This window comes from Sylvia atricapilla, chromosome 9, assembly GCF_009819655.1.
Source record: "Sylvia atricapilla isolate bSylAtr1 chromosome 9, bSylAtr1.pri, whole genome shotgun sequence".
Taxonomy (NCBI): domain Eukaryota; kingdom Metazoa; phylum Chordata; class Aves; order Passeriformes; family Sylviidae; genus Sylvia; species Sylvia atricapilla.
The window spans coordinates 21,867,866-21,880,071 of NC_089148.1; the positions used below are offsets into that span (position 1 = coordinate 21,867,866).

The 12,206-nt window shown below is 37.7% G+C and overlaps 1 protein-coding gene across 1 annotated transcript in view; it reads left to right on the forward strand.

Annotated features, from left to right (window-relative positions):
* SLC44A3 (solute carrier family 44 member 3) overlaps window positions 1-12,206 on the forward strand; it is a 40,474-nt gene that overhangs the window by 24,687 nt on the left and 3,581 nt on the right. The window contains 2 exon segments of the mRNA XM_066325240.1: window positions 2,283-2,360; window positions 11,671-11,808. Coding sequence (XP_066181337.1) covers window positions 2,283-2,360; window positions 11,671-11,808 — 216 coding nt within the window.

Below are 12,206 nucleotides of genomic sequence, written 5' to 3' on the forward strand. Positions count from 1 at the left end.
AGTCCGATATTTTTAAAAGCAGAAAATACCAATATTGAACTCACCTTTATTTAGTGCTTTTATATAAAGGTTTTTGTAAAGAATAAAGAAAAAAAATGGCAGACTGCTTTATTAAAAATTTTTACATCACAAGTATTTAAGAATCAAGAGTAAGGATACTATTGTTAGGTTTAAGATCTGTTATAGAAAATACTTCATCTGCCTTGTAATATGCTTGTATAGAAAGAATATATGGAATAAGAACTGTTCCTGGGAGTTGTGTAATATCCAAGACACATCTTTTAAGGTACATAAACCATAGATCTGGGCTGGTTTTTGAATGTTTTTTGCTTTCTTTTTACCTTTCATGCATCTCCACATCTGTTATCTTCTGCTGGAAGCACACCACTGTAGGTAATTCTGGCACTTTTGCAAGGAGGGAGGGCTGTTAGGAATGCACAGCTCTGATTTTAGGAGAGGATTTAAACACAGATCTTATTCTCTGGAGTTTACACTGGCCTTGAAACATGTTATGTGTACTTATGTACTTTTGTATTTACATTGATCATACCCATGAGGCATGTGTTGGGTATAGGTTATGAATGCTTAAATAAAAACCCCTTGTAATAAAACACTTGAAAAGTGTAGTCTGGATTTATGTTGCTCTCATATGAAAGTTTTGGTTATAAAACTCGGCAAGTTGTGTTAACTAAGAACATTATATAAAGACAGTAGGTGGCATCACTTAGAATATTTTCTGCCTTTAGAGAAAGCTGGATAAGTGGGCTTGCTTGTTACATGGTTTTGTAATCTGTACTGTAGATTTATTTAGCAAAGAAAGATTATTTGTGTCTTCAGCACTGTGCTGCGGGCTCCCTTTGGTCCAGTTCACAAGCATTCAGTGATGTGACCCACAGCTGTAACTGCTGCTAAAGAGACTAGAAAGTGCTGTGGCCAGCTCATGTCCTCAGGCCTTGGAAGGTTGTCCCCAAGAGTAGCCTTGCTCCTTCGCATGGCAGAAAGGACAAGCTATGGCCCCTTTCACTGAGGGCCAGAGTAGTGGCACTAAAGGATGGAGAAGTGACACTGCATTCTTGTAGAGCTCACCCTGACTTCCCCACCCTTGGAAAAAATGTTGCTGTTCTCTCTGAACAGCATAGAAGAAAAAGTCAGGGGCCTACAAGCTTGCATGCAAATCTACAGACATTTTCTACACAGCAGTCTTCAAGCAGAGTCAGAGAGGAGATTGTAGGTGAAGTCCCTTGCTTTAGGCATTTAACAAACAGTCCTTACTGAGATAACATAGCTTTAGTAAAGTCATCTCTCCAGCAATACATAGCAAGAGTGAAGTATTCTCTGCCAGGAGTTTGCATGTACAGTCACTGTTTTGAAGGCGTTATTCCTGGAATATTTTCATGAACCTTTTTGTAAAAAGTTGGGAGGTTTGTGGTTTCTGCTTAAATAGTAATAGTTGTTTGGACCTGAGTTTTCTATAGTGACTGGAAGATCTCTGCTTTCCAAAATAAGAGAAAAACATTCTGACCTCTGGAAAAATAAGATTAAAAAGACTAAGTATCCCTGAACCGAATTTCCTTTTGTTGAGAAAAACAGCCACTTAAATTTGGAAGGCTACCGTGGATACCAGAATGTCTTGTTCTTGTCTTGCATTATCTCTGTGATGAGCTGTTCTGAGCTCATTATTTGATGTGAGAGCATGGAAAAAACCTTAAGCTTTACTGCTCAGTTTTTGCTATGAAATTAATACAGGTCAATGGTGTATGAATTGCCTGTTCTAATACAAGATTTTTCTTCCTGACCTGAAAAATGAATGTAATTCTCTGAGTCAAAACACATGTATGTTCATATAAGCCATTCTACCCATTCTTTTATTTTTCATTAGGGTACTGGTCATTTCAGAACTGTGAAAGGTTTTTGATAATCAGGTTAAAAATCTGTCTCTTTACTCCCTGATCACTGTGAAGTGCTTTAAGGATTACTGACTTGCCTGCCTGTTTTTCTCCCCAGGTAGCTGTTAGCTCGCAAAGCTGCTTGCAGCACTTGTTTTCTTTTCCCAGAGAAGAACCTTCTATTCACAGGAAGAAAAAAAGTGCACAGCTCTTCAGTCATTAATATTGAAGGGTCTGAATTAAAAACAATTCCTAAAATCCTAATGGAAATATCTACTGCCTAAGTGAAAATTTTATTAGAAGAGTCAGTCACCTGTAAAGCAAGGTTTTTTTAGAACAGTGATTTTGTTTGAAGCTAATGATGTGTCCAGTAACCAATCATTTCATTTATTGCAGAAGAACTCAAAGCGCCTGTGCAACTGCTGTTTCTGCTGGGTTTGCTTCCAGAAAAGTTGCCTAAGTTGCTTTAACCAGGTATGTTCTGTCATCTCTGTTCCTCAGCCCAGTCTGGCTCACATGGTTGGTGACCCTTAGCATGGCTAAAAAGCCACAGCCAGTGCATGCAGGCCAGTTTCCTGCTGGCCACCTAAATTAAACAAACAAAAAAACTTCAAGGGTAGATGAAACTTGGTGCAAAGAAACAGGGATTTGACAAATATGCAAGGTGCTAGATTTTAGAAAACTTGTCAATACAGCTTGAGATAGTCAACCCTTTCAGAAGGCCACTTGCTATTTCTGTAGGTAAGAAGACTTAACATTTTGTTGAGTTGTGCCAGACAGACTTTGAAACACAGAGAATCCAGATATGAGGAGCAATGAAGAATTAGGAAGCATACCTGGAGATGTGACATTAAACTAGTTACAGTGTTTTCTATCTGAAAGTCCTGAATAAAGAAACTTAAATTCCTAGTGTTTGCCAGTATCGGTAGATCTGGAAATACAAGCCACAATGATTGTTTAAAAGATGTTGTGATTGGAAATGGATGATTTCTGACATGCAGCAGTTTTACAGATACTTGACATCTCTTTTTACTTTCACAATTATTTTCTGCAAATGTGTTCCAGATTTACATATATAATTGTAAATAGTTAGTTTTTGTCTTTGTCATTGCCTTGTTTTTATCTCTGGGGACTCTGATATTTTTGACGTGAAGGGGAATCATATGTTCATGTTGATTCCACCCTCTGACTGCTGAGTTCTTTGTTCTCATTGCTGAGAGTAGTAGTGAAGTAAACAAGACAATTCTGATAAAGGGTCTGACTTCAACTCTTACATAGGTGCATAAATTAGGTGTAATCTTGGACAGTTATGAAAAGAAAGCTTTCATAAAGATTAAATACTTACACAGTGAAATCTCTGAATTTTTCAGGCTTACATTTTCTAGATGGGTCTTATAGTCAGTGACTTGGTGAAGAATATCAGAGTTCATTTTGCCTTCAGGCTTTCCATTTGTAGTCTCCCTTTCCCCTTGGCTTGGCTTCCTGCCTTTCAAAGAGAGATCCAGCATCCTAGTGTTTACTTTCTCCAGCTGTTGTCTGCTATGTGTTTGTTAAAAGAATTAATTACTGTAATGTTCTTTTGTTTCAGAAGGCTGTATTGTAGCTCTTTTTCCCTTAAAAGATCTCCTGTTTGCTAATCTATTGTTGGCAAATTTCTGGTTTTATATGAGCTGTGGTTTTAAATCTAACGATCATAATACACTGTTTGCTTTTCTTTTTTTTTTTGGATATCTTTTTAGCAAAGGTGATGGTAGTCCACATGTTCCAAATTCAGGGAAATTTGTGCAACAGTTAGAGAAGAAAAAAAACAAGAACAGGGTGCAAGATTTTAATTTAACTTTTTTCTGTGTGAAATTTAAACATTGGTCTTGGGTTATTGCATCTCGTAGAGTAATTCATGGGTCTAATTATTTATTTCCTTTTTTTTCCCCCTATAACTAATCTGTTCAAGGATATTTCTTAATTTTTTTTTACTATGATTGAAAGTCTTGGTCTTTGATTCTGTAAAATCTGTGACCAAATGTAAAAGAATAAAGAAAAAAAGAAGGAAAAAAGTCTGCAGTTTTAAGCAGCTGTGACATACTTCTTGATTAACAGAAGTAGTGAACTCTTAAGAGCTCCTACTGAGATTGGTGGAAGCTGCTGGGAACAACCTAGAAATTTCCCACGGATGTTGAACATGGACCTGAGGGTAGGACTTGGGAGGGAGGGGTTAAAAATTGTACCTGTGTTTCTAACATTTTCTTAAAGAAATATTCTTTAAGTTCAGATTTTGATTTTTTTGTAACCCAAAATGTGGAACAGCTGTTGTAAAAGTTGGTCCAAAGATCATTGTGTACATCAGCATTCCTTACTTTTTACTATTCTTTTGCTTTTTATTATAGTATTACTTTCACTATAATGAAAAGCATATAATTACCTGAAGCTCTAAAAAAAAAAAAAATCCAATAACTTCTGCACTATTTTCTTCAACCTGTTGTTAAACTGCTTAGGTAATTTAAATTCTTTCTGTTTCTTCATTCACAAGTTAATCAGGATTAAACAAAGTTTAAAAACTTTAAAAACTTTGTTTTCCCTCTGAGAACTTGCAGATGAGAAACAGGTGCTGGACAAGTAACCCTGGTGATAGAATGCAAGCTTCTTTCTTCCCATGCAGAATCAACCAAGTGCTCTGCATAAGAGTATACTTACCTAAGACTACTTTTTGGACTGTAGTACTGTCCTGCATGTGGGATTTAATGCTGACTTTAATAGTTGCATGCATCCCTGAAGTGACTCGTTCTCTGCAGGCTCAGTTGAGTTCTCCTGGAAGTGAACTGGAACACACCAAAGGGTTACCCTGTCAAGTTCCCGTCATGACAGAGTGCTGTGCTAGATGCTGGCAGTTGTCATATTTGGAGAGGTGGTTGTTGGAGGAGGGGTAATGTAAGCCCAGTGTCCTGTGCAGATTGCAAAATGGACAATTACATTCAGCCTTCCTAAATTTCTCTTGTATTTGCAACTGGATCCTGTGCTAAACTGTGGTGTAGTGTTGCTATGTGCTGTTAAACAGTTCACTCCTTAAGCTGTTCCACTTCAGTCATGGGCAAAGTGATTCATGTGTGTGCATAATCCATTAGCAACAATTGTAAAGCACTCTGGGTTCTGTGGCTGAAAAGTGCTTTGTGAATATAAAGTCACTATCCTTACTTGACAGTTCTGTTTGCCAACATTTGTCAGAATTACCACAGATTTTTCATCTGGCTCTGATGACTTCAGTATGTTCCAGATAAACATATCCAACAATCTCAAGTAAAATCTAGGAAACCGAAAATTTTCTTCTGTAAAAAGAACATGCTGGGTTTTAATGTGGCTTGGAAATTACAAGGTCTGTGTCTCTCCTGCTTTCTTAAGTTGTAATGGTAGTCTTGACTTAAGAAACATCAAAGTGCTCACAAGTTCTCCCTTTACAGCCTTGTTGCAGTGATTTTTTAAAAAACAGTACAACTAGATAGTTTTGCTTTTCTGTCTGCTTTGGGTTTATCTGCAGCCAGCTGGCAAAGTGACTCCTCCAAAATGCAGTGCCTGGCTTTCTAAACGGGTTGTTGAGCAGGGTGTGGTTTCTGTGCTTATCAGCATCGTTGCTGCGGTGTAGCCTTGTGTGCTGTCAGTGAATTCAGCAGTGTGTGAGCCCGGTTTCCTCGGACAGAGACTCTTTCCTGAGACTGAAAGCCGGTAGTTGTCTAGTGTAATAAACCAAAAGCAGGTCTGTATCATGGCTGTATATCCATGGCAGTTGATTGTCTCAGACTTTGGATGGAAGCCTGTCAGGAGGTTTCAGTTAAATGCCTTGTGGAGAATTCACCTAGATAAAACCAAAATTAATGCATGCTATTGTAAAGCACAGTTCTCTGCATGCCAAACGCATTGTGCCTCACCCCATCAAGTACTTCTTTTTCCTCCCAAAAACAATACTGCATTTTAATGTTACTGGCAAAATTGCTTCTAGATAAAGAGCTAATTTTTCAATCCTCTCAAAAATATAAGGATAAAATGTTCTTCTGCAGTGAAATAATATTTTAAATATGGGGGTTTTTCTACAGACTTTAAGTATGTGATAATAGGAAATAAAATTCCTTAGGTCTTTACTTGTTCTGTAGGATGAACCATGTAGGGAATAGACTTGAACAAAGCTGACTAATTCTTAATTTGATGCTTTTCTCTTCTTCCCTATTCCATCAAGAAGAAACAAAAGGAGAAAAAAGGAGTGAAGAAGAAAAAATAAAAGGCAGTTAAGTAAGTGACTAGTAATTCTGTGCTTTTAAGCAGAGAAATTTATGAACAACTCTCTGGAAATCTTCAGTTTGATTTATTTCAGAGATCCCAAACAAGAACATTTTCTCATGAAGTGCAGAAACACTGAAAGCAACCCCAGTAATGATGTAATCATGATGCAATGGGCACATAAAGCAGGACCCATTTGACCCATCCCTGTCATGGAAAAGGAGCTCACATGTAATACTGTGATGCAGCAGGAAAGGACACCCAGCTATCCTCCAAGGAGAAAGTTGTGTTGGTCCTACCCATTGGATGACAGCCGTGGAGGGAGTGGATGACACAGAGAGTAGGGAGCAAGGATACTTGAATATTTTTCTCCAGTAAGTCTAGACTGAAAATACAAGGTGGAATGGAAATAAATGAAAGTTGTGGGTTTTGTACTGCTTGGGAAAATTCAGGAGGTTGTTGAAGGTTTCTTACAGATAGTAATTAGCCTAGGAACAAAAAATGACCATTTTAGTATTAGCTGTGTGCTTATTGATTAGAAGTGGAGGAGAAGAATATTCTTTTTTAAACAGGGCTGCAGGAAGCACAGAGTCAGTCCTGGAAGCATTGAGATGAAACACTTGCACTGGAAAGAGGGGGATAAATGCCATTGTACAAACTGCTGGTTATGTCCTCGTGCTTATCTCACTGGGGGAACTGGAATATCCTGTGACAAATGAAGGGTAAGAGCAAACCCGTTAACCATCTATGAGACAGCAGGGAGGGGTAAAAGCCAGACAAGATCAGCAGAAAAATGAGCAGATGTAAACTGTTCACACATAAATGCTGTCTGGAAGTTGGAAGAAGGTTCTTAGGGACCAGTGGGACAACTGCTGGAACAGCTCCAAATGTAAGGTCTGGGAGAGGGAAAGTCCTAAGTGATTTAAAGAGTGGGTTTTCCACTTAAGAGAAGATTTGTAAAATATGCTAATCTGAAATAGGCGCTGGGGTGGCTGAAAGTCCCTTCCAGTCTTGTATGTCCTCATCTCTTCAGTGGGGTCTCACAAGACCCACCTTGTCTCATTTCCCACCACCTGAGTCATGACACAACTCTCTCACCAGGCCACTAACTGCTGCACAACACTGCCTCTTGCTACCACTGGATTTTGTTTTCTGAGAGGCTTTTACTGGCATCAGTGACACTTGCAGGATAAGACACTTTAAGGTCCAGCCTGAGCTGCACTGCACTGCACTGGGGGTAGCTGACCAGGGCAGCCTCCAAGAGAGCTGGCAGCAATAAGATCAGATTGGGCAGAAAATACCAGCAGAGCAGAAAAAGCTCAACTGGGATAAGAGACCAGCATGTCTCCTTCTTCCTTTTTAAGAAGATTCTGTTGCTATGGCAATTTTCTCTTCCCCAAGCTCATTTTATGAAAGCAAGCTCTAGAATGGAGGACTAAATTCAGCTGTTACACAAAGTAGCAATTATTCTCAACAATTGGGGAATTTACAGCCTGGATCTGAGCCACAGCGCCTTTCTCATGAAACTACCAGGTCACTTTTTCCAAGACCTTTGACATTCTGTGTTGTGAGGCACTGAAGGATATATTCTTTAAATAGGGTTTTTTTGCATACTGTGGTATTTGAAAATATGTAAACATTCACATTCCCTATTTATTCATCCTGACACTGAGAAGTCAGTGTCTTATTTCCCAGGCCCCAAGCCAGAAGAGGCTTGTGTTCTTCAGAGAAGTGGCGATACAACATCAACTTGCTGGTGCAAGGATAAATGCTGATCCCAGCCCACTGTCACCCATGCTTTTCTGACCAACCCTATGCCATCAATGCCATCATTACTTGCTTGTCACCAGAGGAGAAACTACCACTGTAAAAGATCAATTCTTTAGGCAAAGATTAAAATATAATAGCTATAATCTGTTTATAAGGATCAGACTGAATCTCTTTCTAGCTCAGTAACCTATCTTCAGCAGTGACTGTGAGTAAATGCTAAGGTAGAACAAAAGGATATTTCCTCGTCTCTGTGCTGTTTCTGAATCTATTTCCAACCTAGGGACTTCTTGAGCTGTGTGTTTTCTGTGTGTTTAATAACTCTTAGCAGATTCCTTTTTCCTGAAATTCCCCATCTCCATTGATCTCATGTGAACTTTTAGCAGTTAAAGCATCCTTTGCCCAGCAGTTCACAGTTTACAGATTTATGGCAAGAAGAAATACCATCTGTTTTCAAATTTCGTACTGTCCTGCCCCTGCCTGGTCTTTGTTCTGCAAGGAACCATGAGCCATCACTGTTCTAACCCTACACAGCCTCTTGCATTTCTCTGGGTCGGTAGCCCTCTTGCTGCATCCTCCTTCAGTCATGTCTTTTGCAGACAGAAGACCCTCATGTTCCCAGAAAGAAGACATTCCATACCTGTTGGATCATTCCTGATGCCCTTCTTTCAAACATTTTCAAGCTTTTGTCATGGAAAAATATATTCTGTAGAAACACATATTTAATAACCTGTTTCTAAATGTTAGCAGGTTCTTAACTGACTATGGTCTACCATCTTAGCCTTCACAACCATCTTTAATTTGAAAGGCTTTGGATTATTCCACATCTCCTGCAATCTTAAACTTAATGGGATATCTAAGGTTTTTAGTCCAAAGTCCAAAATTATTTGCAAATATAGGTAATAATTTGTGTGTGCTAGGTGTTCCTTCATTAGTAAGAATGAAAAGTCACTTGAGCTCATTTCTATGCAATGCTGAGTTTCATGGAAATGTATGTTAGCTTAAATGTTTCATATATTTTGTTAGTGAGAACATGTAGATTTCTATGTGGCTGGATGGGATCAGGGCATGGGGTTTGTATGAGAAATTTGAGAATTGTGAGGCAAATGTATGGGAACAGATTCTAGGCTGAGCAAGAAACCCTTCAAATATTTTTTTTTTCTCAGAAATGCATTATTGCTAAAAGGTAGAGATCACTTGGCTAAGTCTTCCAATTGTGCTGGCAATATTCTTGCTTCACATTTGTCTGACTAGTTTTGTAGCCTTCAGCAGTTCATTAATTTCTGTCTCTCATTCATTCTGGAATGTTAGATTATTACCTGGCTGCCTTTCTTTCTTGAGTATTATCATTAGGTAATACTTACATGATTTGTTTAAGTTGTAACCTCTATAAATGCCATTTTTTATCAGCTGGTTTGTAACACAGCAAATGCCTGTTCAGGTAGCCTTCTGTCTCCAGTGTCATTTTCAGTCTTTCCAAGATAACCTTTCTAGTTAATAAATATCAGAAGTTCTTTTCATTGTACATTCTTTGAATACCAAAGTGGCTACTTCAAGAGTGCAAATAAATGGGTATTTATTTTAAGTTTGGAAACAATGTTTGTACAAGATCACATGCTTTTTCAACATTCTTTTTAATTTTTAGAACATTTTTTGCAATTTATAATGAATACAGAATCTCTGATTGATTTATTGGCAAAGTTTAAACTGACCTCACCAGATCAGGATCTGCTCTGTGAATTTAGTTCTTAAAGGGCAAAAACAAACTTAGAAAACACTTTTCTACTTTGTATCTCAGTTCTGTCTGTTTAATGGGAATGGCGAATCAGACTGAACTCACAGCTTGTTATAAAGAGCAATCTGTCCATGTCTGAAATAGGCAGTGACAGCTATGGATAGAAGACAGAGGGAGTGTGACGTGAGGCCATCTCCCCTCTGCCTGTGTCCTGGGCCAGCAGGGCTGGCACTGGCAGCTCTCCTGCCACCACATCCTGGGATGTTCTGGTGGGGCAGCATCCTGCCAGAAAGGCAACAGCATCAGGATAAATGGAAGTTAGCACAGAAAGCATTTTTTCCTGTTTAGGAATGAAGTCAAGAACTTGCTTGTTTAAAGATATTTTTGTGCAGATACTCCCTGAGTTTCTGTAGAGTTCATTGGGGTCTCTGATGTTTTTGTAGAGTAGACAATAAATCCATGATCTTTATTTATACTTTTTCCATCTATGGATGTATTTGCTAATATGTAAGTACAGTATTTACAGAATGCCACTGTTCTTTTCTTTAATATCAAAGGAAAAATAACTATTTTTATACAAAAAATATCCACAATAAAGAGGTGGAAAATAATCTTTCTTTCTTTCTTTCTTTCTTTCTTTCTTTCTTTCTTTCTTTCTTTCTTTCTTTCTTTCTTTCTTTCTTTCTTTCTTTCTTTCTTTCTTTCTTTCTTTCTTTCTTTCTTTCTTTCTTTCTTTCTTTCTTTCTTTCTTTCTTTCTTTCTTTCTTTCTTTCTTTCTTTCTTTCTTTCTTATTGTACAATGTCATAGCTTTGCTGAGCTACAGAAATTGCTCAAAGGTAAAACTGAACTCTACAGAAATAATTTTTTTTTGCTTCAGATGTCTGAAATGATTTTATATTTTGAATTTTAAGTTAAAAAAACCCCAGATCTTTGAACAGGAAGGTTTTTCAGTAGGCCAGTATAATTCACTTTCAGCAAACTCCTTATAGGCTGGTTTTTCTTCACTTCCAGGTGGAGCAGAAAGCAATGTAAGCACCACGTACGTGTTTGGGTTTGTAAATTCCTTCAGAACAGTAATCCCTTGCACACTGTGGTTCTTACTGACCATATTCAATGTGACTAAAGTTTTTGTGGCATAATCTGCCTTCTAATAGTTTGAGTAAAAGGAAACTACTCATAAGAATTGCTGGTAAAGCCTAGAATATGTTTCATGTATTGTAAGTGCTGCTTTTCTTGGTTCATATTTTGGACGTGGTTTCAAAACCTTGTTGAGGAGTTCCATAAATGGGATATATATGTCAATTTATGCATGAGTGCAAAAATAATCAAATCCATGAAGGTGAATATTCCATCCTCCCCACCTGTCCAGGCAAGTTTCCACAAAGCAATATAATGTAAAATTCTCAATACATTGAAAAACTGGGAGTGCCCCAACTATCTGTTGGTCAGAGTGGGGTGGGGCATATGACCTTACAGTCACTGCTCTAGTCCCGGATCCTTCATGAAAAGGTTTGTTTAATGGCTGTGACCATAAGCTTGATTTTCACTGAATTGTTTGAAAGAGCCATGTATAAAAGCTTTTTAATCATCAGCCTTTAATGACCCAGTAAATACATAACTACATTTTTCCACTTACATAGTTTGCCAGCAGTGTTTGAGATAGATAGCCAGTAAGTTTGGATAGTGTGACTCCAGGTATTTTCTGGTAATTGTGTCATTCACAAATTTTGGGATAGAGAACTTTGGTGTTTTAAAATAAACTGGATAAATGTGGCTTCAGGAATTTGTTTGGTCACTATTGTAACATTTGCTAATGGTGGAAGTTACATAGAAAAACTCTTTGAATTTAGAAGCATGGCTATTATAGGAATTAAATTGCCATATTATGCAAAAATAACTCTTTATATTCATAAAGTCAGTAATTCCAAATAGAGTTTAAGGCTTTGTGTTTTGCTCAATTAAAATCCAGATTATGAGTCTTTCCTCTCTCACTGCGTTATTATCTTATATCATTTCAGCATGCATACACAACTACAGTCATAAATGGGACAAATTTTTGTACATCAGCAAAGGATTCTGTCTGTATTTTGGCAAGGAATTCTGCTAAACTTGCATCCATTAGCTGTTTTGGAGATTTTCTCCTATTTTTAGGAAAGGTAAGAGTAAATAAAAATAATTGTTCAGTAAAAATGAAGTGAAAAATCAGGTTTCATTATATTTTCATATACCTAAAGTAAACAAATTTTGTTAAATTCAGTGTTGTCAATGCTATAAATTAAGCTTGGGAGAGAAGAATATTTGAAGAATTTAACTTTGCAGAGTTATTTAGTTGTATGATAGCAGTGTCCTTGGAACCACTCTGGCAGTTCCAATTGCATCAAGTCTTTAGTAGATACATGGCAAAAGCTTTCCTCTGCCCTATGGCACTTACATGGAATTGAACACAAAGTGTCACAATTGTGTGATGCTGGAAACTGTTTAGCTATCTCCCAGATCAGATGTGCTCTTAAAATACTGTCTGTAGTGCATTTGCCTCAGGGTTTGGGGGGATTGC